The following is a 20691-nucleotide window of genomic DNA, read 5'->3' on the forward strand; positions in this document are numbered from 1 at the left end:
GGACAAAGTCGCTGCATAGAAACAAAAAGAAGAAGCCAGACATCAGGTTACACAGTTGGCAGAGAAGCAGCATAATGAGAAAGAAGTCGCGGAAGTTAGGGTGCATCACGAAGCCGTATTGGCGATCGCAGCGTAGAAGAAGGCTAAGGAAGCAACAACATCACAGGCAAAAGAGACTACAATAGTGCCCATAGAAGAGCCCGCGGAGGGCCAGGAAATGTCCCCAGAGTAAGACATCCAGGCGGAGGATAGGACAGAGGAATGCATAGACCCTTGACCATAATCAACTCAACTCAAGAGGCCATGCATCCATGAGAAGCCAGCCCCATGGAAAATGGTCAAGGCAACAAAGACCTCGATCGACCCAATCTCGCTCACCGAGGGAGACCTTTTTGACATTGGTGAAACAGTTCACGATGTCACTAAGGATACCTTTGAAGAATTAATGACAGAGTAGACAACTATGTTAGGGGTTCTTAGTGCGCAGTTTCAGGCATTACAGGTGTGACCCCCAGCAATGATGGCACCATATGTCGCAGTAGGTGCATCTGAAGCCGAGCAGATGTTGCATACCCACGCAACAAACACTTTTGTGTTACCAGAAGGCACAGTCTCAACATCAGCTGAGGGCAATAGGGCCACAGTAAGGAAAATGAAAGACTTGGGGTTGAATTTGGCTGCCCTTCCGAGGGAAACCTTATACCAACTACAGGATGGGGTAGCTACTGATCTTCACGCTAGGGAGGGCTGCGCCCTCCAGGTCTTGAGTGAGTAGAAAATAAATATGGAACAGCTCAACCTGCATCACAATGACCTAGTCACATAGACCCATGGATTGGAACAGGCCGTTGAGGAGGCCTGCAGCGGCATACCAGAGTTGGTCGTTCTAGCGGTACTACCAATAGCAGAAAAGATTCACCGACTGGTGGCTGGAGTTCACAAGGCCAAGGAGGAGACAGCGAAGGTTCAGTTGGAGTTGAACCTGTAGATCGCTAAGCTGCAGCTGAAAGTGCAACCCTCTACACCGTCGAAAGTCAGAGAGCAGCGCAACCGCACCATTTAATTGGGGTTGGAAGCAATAGAGCACGCCACACAGGATTTCACAAGATTTTTGGATCAGTCACTCTTCATGCTCACCTCACTGCAGGAAGATCCAACTATACAGTGTGTAGAGACAGAAGCACAGCAGTTGCAGCAGGCATATGACAATGTCTGGGGTACCACGCATACAGTTGCCCTTACTCAGTGACCGGCCAAGATGAAGGAGGCCGAGGCTCTAAAGGAACAAGTGGATGCCGCGCGTCAGAAAGAAGCAATGCTTAAAGCACACATCCAGCCTTGGCTCGAGGAAGCATTCACGGTCACCGCCAAGATTAAGCGAAAGCTGGCATAGATGCAGGGAATATACGCGCTAAGTCAAGGAGGTGTCCATGACAACGAAGCATCGGAGATACGCGCACAACTCGTACAACAGACAACGAAAGAATGTACTGCAAACTTACGTGAAGCACATAAGCTATTGGATGGACTTCACGCGAAGATCACCACACCAATGGAGTGACTCGAGGGTGAGTCACGATGTTTGTGTTGGGGGCCTGTTGGGCATCGGATCCCCCGCGCAACGGTTTTGGGGCTTAAAGCCTGAATTTTGGGGAAAATTGTATTGTAAAGACTCCGCGAAGTGCGCAGAGCGCGAAGTGAATGGTCAAGTCAAAGGGTTGTATTCCCTTGAGTATGTAAAGGACTATATCATAATGTCGGCCTACCCATGGTCCGCGGACCATGGGATTGTATAAATAGAGCGAGGCTCTAAGATGTAAAGCAGTAGTTTTGAAAAAGAAAGTCTTTTGTCGATGAAGGAATAACTCTGAGCCTGTAAGTTCGAGTCTTGGGTCGTTGGAGTAGGTAGAAGGCTCTGCAACTAAGTGCGTAGAGGCCTAGAGTCCGTAGGTGAGTGCACAAACCCCTACAGCTGAGTCCGTAAGGTAGGAGTTGGGATTGTATCTAAGAGACATCATTAATAAAGATAATGTTGACTCTGAATTACCGTGTATCTATGTTCCTGCTATCTTGTGCATCCTTTTACAGTTTTATATGTGCGTGCACTAGTTATGAATTATGAATAATAAATAAGAATATTAAGCCTACACAACTAAACTAAGAATCCTAAGCATTGTAAGAATAGAGCAACGAGAGAATACCTCCTTTTCATAGCTGCGTGAAGGTAGTTACACAGGTTGCGAGGGATAGACAACAGCGCGGAAGCAGCACAGTGCGCAGATTCGGACCACGAACTTTCCAAGACTCATCAAAGACATCCCTAGGGTGCAGAAACCTGGTTCCAGCACCCTCCCATACTACCTCGGGTGAGACCTCAGTCAACGCACCGCAGACTGTTGACGAAAGGGCAGGTAGTTTCAGGATTTTTTCGGTTAATTCACCTCTAAACCTGGGTCAGGCCCCATCAAGCCAACAGGAAGCCGGACCTACATCGAAAGCTCTATGATTACTGTCATAGAGGGGTCAAAGTCTAGGAACCAAGGGATCATGAAAAGTCCCCCTTTCCCTAGAACCATGGGCCCTTAGATAGAGAATTATGATAATCTTCTCGACAGGAATGCACAACTATGAAGAAGCCCTTAGAATAGAAGAGATCCTTGCAAGATCTAGTCCAATTAGACAATATCCATTTGTAAATATTTTTTGTTTGAGGCCATAGCCCATTGAAGTGGTAGATCAGGCCATTCTCTACCATTAGTTTGTGAAGGTCTTCCAGATATGGATGGGAAATGTTAACCAAGGGAATAGCCTTTGATTTTTCAATGATAAATGGACTAGGTACATCCCGGGAACGTCATCCTCATCCTTCGATCAAGGTTACTTCAAAAACCTTGCTCTGCTCCCTAATTATCAATTTAGTTTACGACGAAGGACTGGTTAAGTCTCGTTGTGGAGATAGGGCTTACTAGGCCCTGACCCAATAGGGTTAGATAAGTTTTTTTCTTTTTCTTTTTTTGTAATATGGTCATATTGTCTTAATTATTAGGCACAGTCACACGGTTGACTGTAGTTTATTTTGAAACAAGTCTAAACAAAATGAAACCAGACATTTGTTTAAGTTATGCGAAGCTTTTATCAGTTCTCCTAGTTTTATGTATGATATTGTAATTTAAAATTGGGCCTTTTAACATGGTTGGGATTCATGCATGTTGTTTACTCGCATAGTTTTATATCTTGAATATAAGTCCTTGTATAGTGAGGTTTTGGCCCAGAATCGATACTTGTGGTTTACTATAATTTTGTCCTCATATATTCTTTACCAATGTTAGTTTCGAGTATTGTATTTGTCTCCACATGCGTGGTGCATGTAAATGTATTTAATTTGTTTTCTGTATACAATCATTACCTACAAGTACATGTATATTATTTTGTTTCATATATATTTAATCATTACTAGGTCTAGAGCTATATCTCGCCCCTTGTATCTATGCCAATGAAGATGGCACAGTGCTTTTAATTACTACATGTTTTTTTTTTACTTTTCCCTTTCCTCGGTGGCTAAAAATTATTGATGCCTGACTGAGAAAACATCCTGGGTATTTCAAGACTAGTCTCTCGACCCTTAAGGTATTTAGTTAGGTTACTTAGAATCTAGGTTGCCTAGGTGGAGCTCTGGATCATCACCTCCTACTAACCAGGTTCCCCTTGAATCTTTGTTATGAATCTTCTGTGAAGGTTAAGAAGTATACTGGTTTTCTTTTTTGTCTCTCTATTTTTTTTTAAAATAAGTACTTTATTACTCGACATTTTTATTGAACATAACCACGTTACATACATCACATAGTAATTATTTCATGCACAGGATCATGATACACAAGAATTATTCTTTCCACATGCCTTTATCAACATTGGCTATAATAAAGAAAGACCAACTATTAACTGCTACACAACCTGTAATCCAAGAATAAAATTAAACCGAAAGTAACACTATTGCACAGAGTTCACTATTAATATATACAAAACTCGTAAGAAACTTTTATGTGTCTGTCTTGACTAGTTGTTTAGCACCTAAGAAGACCAAGCTACCCAACCATGAGTCTGGCAATGACATCCAGACTCTCCCCCCAGCTTCCTTGCTCCAGACAGTTACAATATTCAACTGCTGAGTTAATCCATTTTGAACCTCAAGACTTACTAGTCCAGCTCAGAATTACCCATTCTCAAGGTTTCTTGTTCGAGGGTTCCACTGGCTTAGTGTCCAGGTCAAAAACACCTCAAACCTGGCAGAACTATGTCCCCTTTCTAAAACTTCTACATTGATTCTATTCCTCAAGTTTTTCACTTCTTCGTTCTCTCAATCCTCTAGCTAACTTTTAGCCATCCCCCAGATTTCCCCCACCAAGATTGGGTTTTCCTTCTTTTCCCTTTCTCTAGGAAGAGAGCAAGTGATAACTATTTCAACTTTTTGGACATTTGGAGTTCGTTACCCTTGGTCTCTTTTAATATTTTTCAAACACACCTTTTTGTATTTGTAATCAACAAAGTTTATTAAAAAGTTCCACTAGGTTCTTCCACCGAGCCACAAGTTCCAAGCAACATACGAAAATCAAAAGTATTATGATAATTAAAATAAAAGTCACGAGAGTAACTTATGTATCATGGGGTGTTACATATGAAGACCAACACTAGTTACATTCTTCAACACCATTGATAGAAGACTTCAACTTCTGCTACCTTTTTGGTTTGTGCTCTTCCTTAAACCACCACTAATAGAACACTTCGAATTTTGCTATCCCATTTAGTTTGTGGTCTTCCTTAAACCACTAGATTTAGTGTTCGCATCTAGCCATTGTTTTTTATTTACCTTCATATTTTAGCTCTCTTCTTGGACTCACATACGCCCTTCAGATTGGTGAATGTTGGCAGCATAATCCTATAAATTTTAATATTCACTTGTGTGGAAATAAAAAAGCCACAAGTGAACATGAAGAGTTATGAGAAGTCCAAGAGACCTCTTGGAATATGAAACCAAGTGACATAATCTTTTGTATTTATGTGTATCATATGAATAATATTTGAATGTCATGTTTATCTAAACTTTCAAAAGGGCCAGATGCAAACATGAAAATGGAACCATCCATGAAGGATCAAGTCAATGAGAAAAGACAAAAAGTGTACCCCTTCTGAAATGTGATGATAAAGAGAGGGAGATGGTTACATGATAATTTCGATGTATTCATTGTTATTATAGTGAAGATATAATAAATTGATTTCAATTTTATCATTATTTTTAAAATTTTATGTAGATCATAATGAAAATTTCTTAAAATGGAGAAAGAAAGAGTTTAAATTAATTTTTAAAAAATTCATATAATCAATTCAACTTTGAAATTTCCTTTGGTCTAGCTCAAATGGTGGAAAGGATAATTTTTTATGATCTCTGTCAAGTTCATATCTTATTTATGACATGACTAATATTTATGATGATCCCATAAATTAAGAATTTAAAATATTAATAATTAAAAACATTAAAAGAAAAAGAATTATTGGAATTGTAAATATCAGTTGTTGAGATAAAGGATAAATTGTTAGGATCTCTATCCAAATTCAAATCTTATTTATGATACATGATCTCTGGATAAGCTAAACAATTAGGATATTGAGAATTAAAAATATTAGAAAAAAAATTATTAAAATTGCAAATATCAATGGTTGAGATGCCTAATTAGATTTAATTGCGAATTTCGGAGAAGGTCCTCACAGGGTCCCGAATCCCGACTGAGTCATCGCGGTTAGGTTTGAGGCGAGCAGGGATGGAGTTGCGTCGACGTGCACGAAACCCTAACCCTAAGGATGGATTTGCGTCCACGAGCTCTTAACCCTAACCCTAAGGATGCCGCCATCCTGTCAATTTCGGAAGCCATTTAGGTTTCCCTGGATTTCCGTCCACGAGCTCTTTACCCTAACCCTAAGGATGACGCCATCCTGTCAATTTCTGAAAAGAAAAAGATGGCGTCGTCAATTTCTGAAAAAAAAAAAAATCAATATAAACCGTGGAAAAAATGTAAAATCGGCCCTTTAAGAAGGCAAGGGCTAACCAGCCATATATTGAGTCATAAATGCCCTTGCCATCTATGTATGTGGTGCACGTCAGTAGGATGGCATACATAACTCCGGCGGGCGACCTCGCGTTTCCGGTGACATACGCGGGACCCACCAACGAGGGCCCGCCCGCCCCGTCTCGTTTTTGAGAACGGCGACCCTCCGTTCCCGCGCGCCAAAACGCCATTTTCAAATATCCAGAAATTTCAAATAGCAAGAAACACGCAGCTTCGAATAATTCAACGCATGGAACTGTGAGCGCATACTGATAGGTTCGCACCATTTCTGGTAAATTTAACATCGCGTGTGTTCCGATTGAAGCCAAAATGGAGATATCCCTGGTATCTATTGGCAATCTGAGGGATGGGGATTTACCAACACGGAACAATTCAAAAAATCGGTCTGCCCAATCGGTCTGCGCAAGAGCTCTGTTTCATTCCCGCTACATTCCTGTTACATTCAAACGATTGAAATCTGATTTTGCAGAGACCTGGAAGGAGCATCGAGACCTATATCTTCGCTATTTTCAACGAGAACCAGAAGCCAGGGGCTGAGACAGAGCGTCACTTTGGTGGCTTCAACCCTGATAAAACGCCGGTATACAATCTTCAACCCTACTAAAACGCCGGTATACTCTGTGTTTGAAAATATATTGAAGGTTTAATAGTGGATTAAATCTACAAATGCACTCAAATTGGCCTCCCAAACAGATTGGTATTGAGATATATTAATATTGGCCTTTACATGCCCTACAGTTTCTTGCTCTCGATAATTATTTGATGCCATTAAAGGCATACAGAACCTGTATCGCCACAGTTTCTCCTGCTTTTGATTCATCTGTCATGGTAATCTGTGTGTTATAAATGAATGGAAATGGAGAAGAGTAGTCAGTTAAGTACATTGCTGTTGTTGTTGACAATTGTATGTGGGCAATGCAAGAAAACCCACATTGAAGGCAACCCATTTTCAATATGTGAGCACAGTATTAATCAAGGACGACTGTGGCCAATATCAGGCGAAACAGAAAATTGTTCCCCATTAGCTTCAACCATTGATTTGGCACGCCAGTTCAGCATTGAAGACAGTTCTAATTCTGAAATGAGCGATTGGCTGCCCAGATCCAGTAATGTAGTGTGTGTAGATGAGTTTGGAGCTAAAGGGGATGGAGAGAATGATGACACCAAGGTGAATTTGCATTGCCCACTGATTCTAAAGCATTATTTGATGTTTGTTTGATGTGAGGGTTTACTAGTATCAGCTTTGACCGACTGGAATGTGCGGTAGGTATTTTGCTGTCTTTTGGTTAAGGATCCATGATTACATACATATGTATGTGTAACAGAGGATTTTGTTTTGGGTATGCGTATTGTACATTGTCACTCATATGTTTAGGAAACCCAAATAAGAGAAAGAAAGCCCACAAATTTTTCAGCATATATAGTTGATGGCCTCATAAACTTGATCTACTCTAAATTATTTGCCTTTGGGCATCATGGCTGGATTTGGTCTGGCGCACTTTGTTCCAGAATACTAGTGAATTATGATGAGTGATGTGTTTCAGGCATTTAAGAATGCATGGAGAAAGGCTTGTTCATCGGCTCGTGCAGTTTTCATTGTACCCCATGGAAAGAGGTATCTTGTGAAGCCCATCAAATTCTCTGGTCCCTGCAAATCTGCGTTGACTATGCAGGTACCGTCTTTCCTTGTATAGAGTACTTAGATGGAATTTCAATTTTGATATGGGTCCGATTCATATTGTTTTCCTACGCAATTTGTTTTTTTCCAGGTGTTTGGAACAATCATTGCCCCTGCAGATCCCAGGGTTTGGGATGGATTAAACAGAAGGCAGTGGCTTCGTTTTAAGGAAGTAGATGACCTGACAGTAGAGGGGGGAGGGACATTTTATGGTAGTGGAGAGCAATGGTGGGCAGAATCTTGCAAAATCAAGAAAACAAATGTAAAGGAGGCAAACTCTCATCTTCATAAAATCTCTGCTGCATTAATCGCTAATTTTGGCCTTCCTTTTGCCCCTCTTATATCTAGGTTAATATGTGGCAGAAAGAGTAAGACAAAATTAAGCTGGTTTGCATTGAATATATAAGTTCATGACAAACTTTTTCCTTCTCTGTTGCAGCCATGTCGATCAGCTCCAACTGTACGTACCTCCTCGGCCCTTTTTTTTTCTTTCAAAGCTCAACCCATGAGAGAAAAATAAGTTTGATGCCTTTTAAATTTGCAATACAAGAAAACGAACTGCGATACGATGTGCTTCTGAACTTAGAACGTTAGATGCCGTTATGGCTTTGGAAAATTGGGTCATTGGGGTTGTTTGCCAGTCTGTATGGACTTAGACTATGGAAAATTTGATTCTTTCAGGCAATCACATTCGAATTATGCAACAATCTAAGAATGATGAACCTGACTGTAGAGAATAGTCAACAAATGCATATAAATCTCAGAAAATGTGTTGGGGTAGTAGCCGACCATCCCAAGGTTCTTGCACCTGGTCATAGTCCTAATACAGATGGCATTCATGTTAGCGCTTCCAAAGACGTGGTGATTAGGAATACCATTATTGGAACAGGTATCTCCACAAGACCATTTATTTCTCTTTCGTTAGCTCTGCATAAGCTTCAAAATGCATTCCCTGTGTTGATATTTAAATACTGGGGCCTTCCAACTCCATTAGAACAGGACCACTAACTCGACCTGTAGCTTTTGTTCTACAGTTGGACCTCGACAATTCAAGAGAACTTTGTCTCAGTGGTTGCATATAGGTCTCAATAGTTGCTTCCCATGACTCAATAATTTGTCTTTGGTGCTCTGAAGATTGTTTAAATTCTGATGCAGGGGATGATTGCATTTCCATTGTAAGCGATTCATTTAACATTTGTACTGAAAACATCACTTGCGGACCAGGTCACGGGATCAGGTAATCTGAACTAAGTGGATAAAATTATCAGAATCTAGAATTTCATTGAAAAATCTTGTAATTACATGGGCAATCCTTGATATCAGCAGTATTGGAAGCTTGGGTGAGGGAAGCGCAAAGGCCCAGGTCGCTGATGTGTTTGTACATGGCGCCTTTCTCGAGAATACAACAAATGGTCTCAGAATCAAGACTTGGCAGGTATATTATGTCTGTTCATTCTTTCCTCTGGAGACCAGTAATTCATCACTCTGAACCCCCACAAAGTGCAGAGAGCCACAGGAGAGCTACAGGATAATCATAGTTTCTTAGAGAATAGAATCAATAGATGATGATAACCAGAGAACCTTACTGTGAAGTGTTTGAAAATAGCAAGTAGTCTTTTAAGGATTCATGACCATCTTTTAAGGATACATGACTAAGTGTTTAATGTCTCTCTGCATTTATTTGACCTCAAAAGTTTTTCACAATGACTTTAAATTTGGCATGCTGAAATCCAAGTAAGTTTAATTTGAATGACTCATATTTTTTTGATCACATAGATCTTGCATGCTTTTCCAGGACTGAGTGGACATTAACATTTCACTGATTTATTTGCAGGGCAGCTCTGGCTTTGCTAGGAGGATCACATTTCAAAATGTGCAAATGCAGAATGTCAAACATCCCATAATTATTGATCAGTACTACTGTGATTCTAAGAAACCATGCTTAAATAAGGTCTGTGAGTCTAATTAGCAAATTTTGATCATGTTGCTCTCATAACATGTGGAAACAGAGTGAAAGATATTTTGTTCCAACCAATGTATATGTATCGTGCTTGGGCTTATTGAATGATAGTAGAGTTGTTTTAAAATACAAGTGGGTAAAGAAGAGGATTGTACAAAAAGAGGGTTTGGAATTTCTAATATTACTTGTGTTGCATCAAGTGCAGACATCTGCTGTGAAAGTGAGTGACGTTGCATTCTTGAACATCAAAGGCACATCGGCAAGCAAAGAAGTAATGAGATTTGCTTGCAGTCAAACTGTTCCATGTGAGAACATTGTCTTAGCTGACATTGATCTTACTGCAACTTCGGGATGCACTCCAACGACATATTGTGAAAATGCCATGGGTTGCACCACGGGCTCAGTCAGCCCTCGTCCATGTATTCTGAATTACAACCAAACGGGTATCTACGAATTGAGCATGCTGGTATCAACTGACAGGAGGAAAGGGAAACAAGAAAAAAAGGACTATATTAGCCATTTTCAAAGATGATCTATTCTTTTATATTTATATATATATTATGATCTATTCTTTATATATATAGAGAGGGTAAGGTCTAGTTGACGAGACCTGATGGTTGACTAAGTTGAATATGTAAGTTGGTTGATTGCACACTTGGGTTGACCGACCAGAGTAGTTAGCCAATTGCAACTTACCTTGTAATTGATTCTTCAAGTATAAATATGTGATTTATAGCTGGTTTGCCCATTATTTTGTGTTTTTTGTTCTCTCCTCTGTGTGGGTTTGTCTAATATTTTGTGAATTGTTATATAGTGCTTTGTCCAAGGACATTATTGATAATTGTTTCCCGCAAGTCCCTAGATTACAACATTGGTTTTGTTGTCGGTAGTCCATGAACTCAAATCTGTATCATCGTGCACACATAAATTTTGAGTTTGGAAAAGATTTGTGAGTGGTGGGAGCTTAAGATTAATAACTATACCAAGAATTATGCAAGAACTCCACTGACTCTATCTGAAGCATGAACACAATTCTTCATGGAAACCCACAAATTATTTATAGAAACTATTCCTAAAGAATTATGCAAATATATTAATCGATCTATTTATGAATAAATATGTTCTAGATGATGAAATAATGATAAAAATCATTAATGGAGGTCATACAAACTTACATGAGTGGGTTGAGAAAATTGTTCAAAGACTACTATGAAGACTATTACCCACCATTTTGTGGGTGATATCCTTAGGGGTAATTTTGTTCTCCATGATGGTTCTCAATTGGCAACCACCAGTTCCTTGCAGCCACCAACTAGCTCGTTGTGCCATTTCTTTGCCACTTGAGCCAGCTATGTGGTCCCTCACCTATCTGTCATGATCGTATGTTTGAAAGTGGGCATTCCAAACCTAAAGGTATGCCTTGCCATTTCGTAATTGAGTATTTTAGTTTACTTATCATGGAAACTCTTGGGCATGGACTAATGGGGGGATTCAACGGAAAGAGTGGACTAGGTATGTGCTCTTGTCCCCTAGATCTCTTTTAGGATGTTAACCTTGAACCCTAGTACTGTGGGATCTCTTTTACTAGCCTTTGGGCTTCTGGGATTGTATTACGTGGGAAACCCGGATTTTGGATGTGTGGTCTTGATCCCCGATTCACATATATCATTCCCCTTCCGCTCATTATAGCTCCTTTCATCACTTCTCCCACCTAGGTCCACATTCCTCCACTGGGTCCATATAGAGTCAACCACCCCCTCCCTTTTCCCACATCTTGAGTTGGGCCTGGAATGATGCCCCAGAGGTTGATGCAGCGAAAAAGAAAAGAAAAAGCATATTTGGCCACATTCAATAGGAAAGTGTACCACAAAATGCTAAAGATGGTTGGGACAAACACATTTAGCACGTGGGAAAAAGACATGACATGAGCTCTTCTCCTTCCATGGCCATCACCCTGGTTCCTAGAGGCCTTAGATGAGTCTCCTTCATCATTCAAGAACCCATGATTGTTCCAACCCCTGGTGGGTGATGAACTGTCTCACCTTAAAAGGGGGTATCCACTGCTATACTTTGCACATCATTCTCTCATTCCTTTGAGCCCCGAGTAGTTAACCAAAGAAAATCATAAAAGGTAAAAGACATTCGAAGAAGGGTGGAAAAACCAAGGTTGAGATAACTCACGTACCATTATTGTTCTCCTACACATTATTTACCCAAGTGTGGGTTTTTGTTTTATTAGCTACCCTTGTGCCATGGGATGTGACCCAGGTTGTTCCCATTTGTCCCCTACTCCATTCCATCATTGTATCACATGCCACCACCATTTGAAGGATGTACCATGAACATATCAGCCCCTTTAGAAGCAAAAACTACCTAATATGATGATTTGTTAATTTGTCTTGGAGATTGGAGACATTAGCACATGCCAAAGCTCATTATGGAAGGGCATGCCATTATGAAGTGCCCACTTGTTTTCCATGGTTTGTAAACTCTTTTACTTGATTGCTTTAATGACTTGATATGTTGGAAGGTATGGGGAGGCATTGGATCTTTTGCAAGATTGTAGATGGTTTTGATTTTGGGTTTGGCCTTTCTATATGGGGTCTTAACCATCTAGAGGGTTACATTTGCACATGTAGGGTGTGTGTAGAGAGCCATGGGACTCCATAGCAACAGGTACCATTCCATGGATCCCCAGAGTCATTCAGAGATCGCTTATGGTTCACCTATTGGACGAGGAAGATGCACCTGGTTCACCATGCCTAGCCGGCCCCACAGTCACATTATGCACTTGGAAAATGACCCAAGACTTGTATGGTGATGTGACCTCATTTATACCATCATCCGAGCCCTTGCAGATGGCCTACAAGCATCTTCGATTTGTTTGGAGACCCATAAGGGCACTTATATGCCCCCACACACACTTGGGAGCACCATAGGTTTATTACTTGGAGAACAAGGGGTCACCCCCTTGTCCACTGCTTTGGGAGCCTGATTTCATATTTTGGCACCTATGGACTTCATTAGGCCTCCTCTAAGGCCCATCGACATGTATTATTAAATATTCGACCTCTTGAAGGACATATTCTTTTATTTTGAGCTAGTTTGGTGGGCTTGTCACCAAAAGTTAGTTATCTTGTACATTATTTTATATTAGGGGTTCAATTAGGCTTTATTAGGCAAATCGAATTCATTTGGACATGTATAAATACAAGTGATGTCATTTCATTATAGGATCATCACTTGGATTGGATCATATCTTCTTGTGAGATTTTCGCTATCTTTTGAGGATGAGACTTTTTGGATGAATGGATGAATTTCGATGTTTGGTTATTATTCTTTGTCTTGGAGCTTCTACGATTGGAATATCGTGGTGATTGGATATATGCAAAATCAAGTATGCAAACTAATTGCTTCTGTTGATGTGGCAAGTGAATTAAGGATGTTTGAGGATGGCTAGAATGGTTATGAGATGGTTGGATGGTGTGGAAGACCCTTGGGAGGATTTTGGTGACTTCTTAGAGGTTTTCCATCAATTTGGCCTCAAAACATGCCATTTCAGGAAAACCTACAAGATGTATTAGAAACCTACAGGATTCCCTATAAACCTACAGGATATAACCGAGAGAAAAATGTGAGGTGTTGGAGGTGATGGAAGGCCTAGGAAAGGTGTGTGATGGGTGGAATGGAGTGGGAGAAGGTCTAGGGTCACTTAGAATTCAACATGAAAGATAGTATATGGTTGGATTCGCTCAATGTGCTTGGAAGAAATTCTATGAAAAATGATGAAAACTAGTGAAGGTGATGGTGAAAACAAGGGATGACTAAGGTGGATGGAGTGGAAGGTGGCTACTGGCTATGAAGTATTAATATCCTCCCGAAGCACCTGCTCTACATAAAACATGTATATCTTTCGAAAAGCTATGCAAAAAAGAAACATTTTCGTAAACTAGAAAAGCAGAATTAATGAATTAATTGCCTACATTATGCATGAGGAAAGTTGTTGAAAGGAATGAAAGCATGGATGAGATCTACTGCAAAAATGAATAAGAAAAATATGACAATGGAATCCTACCTTGCAAAACTAACCAAATACTAATTTAAAAACAACAAACTCGAAAGCTCATAAAAGAACTAGAAATTTGTGTTTTTGGGGCTACTTAAGGGTCCCTTCCTCAAGTCATGATCCCAGAGGGAGGAAGTGAGGCCAAGACACCTGCTGACAACCTTATGGTGATCCTTTGATCCCTGATAACCTGCTACTAAAGTAAGGCACAAAAGGAAGCAAGTTAATAAATAACCAATCTAATCTACACTACTTGTAATGGAAATGCATGTAAAAAGAAAATTAACAATGAAGCTATGAAACTACACTAAACATACATATACAAGAAAGAGGATCGTTAGCTGCTAGGGTTGGGCCCTAACCTAAGAGCTTCAGCCCTGTGAGTTAACTTAGTGCTAGCTCAAAACAAAACTCATTCTTATTACCAAAACAACAAATTACATCAATAGAACTTTCACAATTCTGGAGATCGAAAATAGCTTAGAGTTTTACAATAGAAATCTGAATCCTAATGAGGCTCTAGGCCTCTATACTTATACAACTGAAGTCCCCAATGACTTCCTTAAAATCAGGGAGGCTCGGCTCGGGAACCCGAGATAAACTAGCTCTTTGTATCTCACTTGCTCGGCTGCCTTCTAATCCTCAGGACTTGGTTGCTTGCACTCTGAGCTGGTGTGATGGATGGAGGAATATTCAAATGGGGGATAAGTAAGTGAGGAGGATTTACCTCCTAGAATCCCTCTCCCTTGTCCCGTTCGAGTTTTAACCTTATTATTTGCAAAAATTCCTTGATTTTCTCCTTCAATATTGCATTTAATGCATATTAGTCCACCAGGCATAATATCCAACTCTAACTCCTCTCATAAACAAAATATACTAAAAAAACATGTAATAAGTTGTGAGAAAAGTTGGTTTGACTAAGCTAGGAGGTGAATTAAGGCCCATATAATTACGCAATTATGAGGCTCATCAGAATGCATGACCTAATTGGTGTTATGATAGCTATTGTGAGAAATATACATTGGTCATGTTGGAAATACTGAGAGGGGGGTTGAATCAATATTTCTTTTCAATTGTTATTTTCTTCAGTCAAAACATTTATATTCAGAACACAAGATGAACAACAAGAATAAATGCTTTTATTAATATAATGTTTGCAATCATATATATATATATATATATATCTATGGTTCCAATCTATTGCCAAGCACTAACTTGGACTTTTGTGAGGTTCCAACCTCCAGAGCACCAACTCTGTTTTGTCAAGGAACCAACCTTGGACTTAGGAGCACCAACTCCCAGGACACCAATCCTTCTAGTTCTGAGGCACCAACCTCAAGGGCTCCAACCATCTGCTGTCAAGGCACCAACCTTGGATATAGGAGCACCAACTCCAAAGACACCAATCCTTCCAATTTCTGAGGTGCCAACCCCAAGGGCTCTGACCCAATCTTGTCAAGGCATGTTTGATAGTAATTTTCTACTCCCAAAACTCTTCTTTACTGAATTCTATCTGTTTACAGCTTCACTGTAGTCTCCATGCTATAGCATCAATGGAAACCAGTCTTCATATGAAGAAGCCTTTACAACTCTTCATACTGTCCACATAGAGTCTGCAAAATTTATCTCATGATGATATCAAATAGTCATCATGATCTCTGATAATGTCTCCACACAACTTTAGTGAGTCTACTATTAGCTGCACTAAGCTCTTCATAAGAACCAACTCTCTGTTTCAAGCCTCTGTTCTCACTGTCATGGTGAATGCTTCCAGCGTGACTACTACGCACTGTTCTTGCTATTGCAATCTCTTACTTCCCCGAAATACGTTCACATATGCTTCAATACTGGTGCTGGCTACTATTCCCTTCAAGTGATATCAAATGAAACTTTATTTATTATATCATAGAATTGTTCTTCAGTATGCATTATGTACCTGATTAATTCATCACAGGTCTGAGTCTTTCATAGGGTAACACAACAGAGTTTCTTGTCCTTCAACTACCTCCTGTCCGGCTGGACCTTCGTCTTCCTTCTGTCCTGCTGGACCTTCGGCCCTTTTCTGTCCTGCTGGACCTATGGCTTGCTCCCTTCTTCTAGTTCACCAACAACAACACCATAAAGACAATTCTCTATTTTCTTATCTTGATATGCCTGACCCTTGGCTTCCCTTTTCGCTCGCTTGAGCTTCGGCTTCCTCAATGCTCGCTCGACCTTCCAGCTTCCCTCCTCCAGTCGCTTTAGCTTCCTCTACGCTCGCTCAACCATATATGCTCGTTTGACACTTCGGCTTTCCGATCCATGGCTTCCCTCTGTCTATTCGAGTGTTCCAATACTCACAGGACACGTAAATGTGGAAGAGAGACCGTATTATAATAATATTGCATATTAAAGAAATAAAAAATATCAAAGAGGCCCCCCTTTTTTTCAATATTCATACAATGGACCCAAATCTATCGAAAGCATTTATTTGACTTTAAGCCCTAGGAAACACATTTATCGGAACCATAGGAATACACAGAAATACACCCTCCGAACACATAAGGCCAAACTTCAAATGCATTACACCCGCATCTATAACTTCATCGGGTCGACTCCACAACTTTATCGCAATCGGAAGATTTGCACATAACATAGCCAATTCCCTGATACCCGGATGCGATATTATTATAAATTGTTTTTAATAACTCCGTCGAGTCCATATATATATAAATCAATTGATGCTTTCAATGTGGCAAGGCTTTAAGCCTTCAAACCCGGGACCAAACAACATATCTTCCAACATGGTGGACACGATATTACAATAGGGCGCATTACAATGGAGCAGCGGGTACGCGGTATTATCACAATCGGAGTTTTAACGTGACAAGGCCTTAAACACTGTGATACATAACTCCCGATACGACGGACGTGATATACCATTAGGGCGCAATAAAATAGGACCATCGGGTCCGCAACTGTATATCGCAATCGACTGTTTCAATGTGGCATCCAATTAAGACTTATGATATGATAATTCCGATGAGGCGGATGCGATATAATATTAAACGGTTGTTAATACATTCGTTGGGTCCATAGCTTATCGCATTCGACAGTTTTCCCTTGTTACCTATCTTCAAGACTTGCAATTGCTGCGGATGCGATATTACAATAGAGCATATTGTTATGGATCCATAATACATATCGCAGTCGAGGAATTCAATGTGAAACATAATAAAGCGATAAAGCTGCCGATATTGATTTTTCACAGTATTCCTTAGCGATCCTCCACCGTTGATCTGCTCACGATCTGATGGTCAACACTTAACCCGATCAACTCAGAACCGTCCATTGATCCTTCACCATCGATCAACCTGCGCTGGATCCAACGGCCTGCATGAATATCAGGTGAGAAATTTGCAAGGTAAATAACCACCCGAAAAAGTGGTTTTCTCTCTCCACCCAAGTGCTACGTGTCGCCCATTGAATGGAATCGGGCGCTCTCCTCTAAATACCACTTACCGCCTAGCGCCCACATGAAAACCACTGCCACTGTTACACATCCACCTTTTGGAATATAACCACGTGCATTCACTTTGACTTTAACCCGATATATGTGGTTATATACTTTAACCCGATATATACTCCTCTGTTCTTTTCTGGTATGATATGACGTCATGATGGCTTCTTATGCATTGCTCCAATAGCTCTTCTATGATATTCCTTCGATATCGCATGATGTGTCTCCTCTGTTAATTTCTCTTCCACTGGCTTCTCCTCCTGATGCATGTTCCTCTTCTGATGGCTTCGCTGATGGCTTTGCTCCTTGGCTTCTTGCTCCTGTTTCTTCATGGATCTACTCTACTTGGCTTCACATCATTGTTTACTGTCGAGAATATTTCCATATTGACATCAATGACAACTTAGATTAACAGGTCATTCTTGTTAAACCTCAGATAGGTTTCATATCCCTATGTTCATATATGCATTCATGACTTGTAGGTTGCATGTTAATCATGGGTTTAATGAAATTTCGATCCTAGTTGGGAGGGGTTAGGTCAAGTCCTTGTTCAATTTTTTGGTTTAGAAGCTTTGTTTCTATGTTATTCATCATCTCTTGAAGTTTCATTGAGTTCTAGGCAAAGGCCTGAGTCGTAGCCATGAAAAAGTGGCTTAGAATCCAGGGTTGCTGACACAAAATTGACTAAAAATTTCCATAGTCATTGGGAAGCAGAGCAACTGGAGGCTTACAGTCACTTGGAGACCTTGAAAAGGGAGTGACTGAAATCCTAGGCAAGTGAAAAAGAGAGTTAGCTTAGGGGTTGGACACTTGGAGGGGTTAGGTAGCTCCTAAAGGTCCTGTAGCACCTGAGGGAAGTCAGTAAAGTCTTAAGTTGTCGACTCCATTTCCTCAAGGTCATATAGGAGGTTGAGTCTTATCATATTGACCCTCAGCTCATGTTTACCCTGAGAAAACCGATGAAAGTGGGTAAATGTGGGAGGAGGCAGTTACATGATGACTGATAACACTTGACCTAAATCACAGTAGCCTTTAACATTGTTAGATTTTTTGACCACAAAGTTTTTAATAAAAGACATTTAGATCACAAAATGTCTTAATAGTACACCCTATCATCATTTATTCTACACCCCTATTGTTAAAAAATATTATAATAATATGAAAATAATAATTTTAACAATTATACTCAAAATTATTTTAATAATAAACAACATGAGTGGTTTTCTCTATATAAAAATAAAAACCTATACCTATAACTGATTTATTAATTTTATTATCCATTATAAATTAAGTGAAATGTTGAGTGAAGAAATGTAAGGACATTTTTTATTTTATTGTTATGATATCATTCTTTCTTTCATAATTAATTATTTTTAAAATAGCTCTCGAGAAAGCATGAGAAAGCATAAAAATGATATATAGTATAAGAGCTATTTTGGAAAGAGTATTTAAAGATATTTTTAGTGTTAATGATTTTTTTTTATGGTTAATAATTTTTGATTGATTTTCTATATATTTTTTATAAATTAATATAAAAAATATATTTTATTTTAATATCATTTTAACATTATATTAATTTTTATCATGTTAATAATATTGAGCGAGAATCTTATTCTACAATTATGGGGAGATGTGTAAGTTTGTTTTGTCTGTGTCTTTTTAAAATAAAAATAAAAAGTAAAAGTTATGTTTTAAATAAAAAATAATAATATCCGTTATAATTAAAAAAATGAATATATTTTAAAATTATTAGAAATAAAAAAAAAGGTGAATGAGATGTTTAAATCTTAATACATTTATGTCTATATCAACTTCATATATCTATATATGGGAAAAAAATTAAGTTTTTATGATTAATTTTTTTAATTGATCTTATATATTTTATTTAGCATTCAAAAATACAATATAGACAATGAAAAATAAAGCATTGTATTTTGTACTCTAGATAAAATTTAGACCTTAAGAAATTGCATCCTCCTCCACACATATTAAATCAGTACTTAAAATAAATCTATTAAAAAAAAACCTACTTACTTTTTAACATAATTTTCATAACCCTCCGATAAAAGAGTTCCCAGAAATTTATATATCTTTACAAATATGTTTTACTGTTATATTCCAAGTTAAGCAAGGAAGAAAAAATAATGGATATCAAATCATCATTTCCTAAGTGGTGTATCTCTATAGATATTCCCGCGTTTTACAATTTATACCATTTGAAATAATATATTACACTTTACATATATGATGGAAACAACAGGAAAGAAAATTTGTATTTTTTTGGTGACATATATATTGGATCTGTCTCTATACACACTCACGCGTTTTACGATTCATATCTTAAAAATAATATATTACAATTAAATATGATGGAAAAAATAGGAAGAAAAATGTTTAAATTTGCTAGCGCTTCAGAGAAATTGCGCGCGTATTGTAAAACCCAAGAGTGATTTGTAATTTTGTACGTCTCATTGTCCAGAAGTTTTGAATACGAGAGGGTTTTTTGAATTGTTCCGTGTTGGTAAATCCCCATCCCTCAGATTGCCAATAGATACCAGGGATATCTCCATTTTGGCTTCAATCGGAACACACGCGATGTTAAATTTACCAGAAATGGTGCGAACCTATCAGTATGCGCTCACAGTTCCATGCGTTGAATTATTCGAAGCTGCGTGTTTATTGCTATTTGAAATTTCTGGATATTTGAAAATGGCGTTTTGGCGCACGGGAATGGAGGGTCGCCGTTGTCAAAAACGAGACGGGGGCGGGTCTCGTTGGTGGGTCCCGCGTATGTCACCGGAAACGCAAGGTCGCCCGCCGGAGTTATGTATGCCATCCCACTGACGTGCACCACATACATAGATGGCAAAGTCATTTATGACTCAATATATGGCTGGTTAGCCCTTGCCCTTTAAGAATGTTGACAGTTTGGTGGGCAATGACTAATCCCTTCGATTAAACAAATCCCCTCCGATTAAACAATCTATCTCATTCGTCATCGAGATCTTATTCTTTTATTTTTAATTTTAATTCACATTTTAATGCGTGAAATTCTCTTTCAATTTCTTAATCATTGTTCTTTATTTATTAAAATAATTTACAATTTCTATCTATATAAAAAACTATTATAATTACGTTGATACAGTCAAAAAAAACTATTATATAAACAATATGAAAGCACGTGCTGCATATAGTAAGGGTCTTTCTGGAATCGCTTTGATGATCACCAAAGGGAACATTTGTAGGGGATTTTATATTGAGTCTGCAGCATTCAACCCCATCCTTTCTCCCTTGCAAGCGGCTCTCGTTGCGTTTCTTTGTCAGGATGGAGGACACTGACGCTATTATCGATGCTGTACCTGTGGAAAA

General features: G+C 39.1%; 1 protein-coding gene across 2 annotated transcripts; it reads left to right on the forward strand.

Moving 5' to 3' along the window:
- The first annotated feature begins 6385 nt into the window (after positions 1-6385).
- Positions 6386-10508, forward strand: LOC149254832 (putative polygalacturonase At1g80170). 2 transcript variants are annotated; one of them, XM_089460236.1, is made up of 10 exons: positions 6386-6699; positions 7118-7287; positions 7664-7792; positions 7889-8059; positions 8237-8257; positions 8479-8686; positions 8953-9034; positions 9124-9232; positions 9632-9748; positions 9963-10508. In XM_089460236.1, the coding sequence occupies exons 2-10, from the start codon at positions 7201-7203 to the stop codon at positions 10287-10289; spliced, it is 1251 nt and encodes a 416-aa protein (XP_089316362.1). In that variant the 5' UTR covers positions 6386-6699; positions 7118-7200; the 3' UTR covers positions 10290-10508. The 2 variants fall into 2 exon arrangements, with proteins under 2 accessions (XP_089316362.1, XP_089316361.1); XM_089460235.1 differs by lacking the exon at positions 6386-6699 and having other exon boundaries at positions 6746-7287.
- Positions 10509-20691: the final 10183 nt, after the last annotated feature.

The sequence above is a fragment of the Pinus tabuliformis genome, chromosome 7 (assembly GCF_031772625.1).
Source record: "Pinus tabuliformis cultivar Carrire ecotype Pingquan chromosome 7, CPIR1, whole genome shotgun sequence".
NCBI lineage: Eukaryota > Viridiplantae > Streptophyta > Pinopsida > Pinales > Pinaceae > Pinus > Pinus tabuliformis.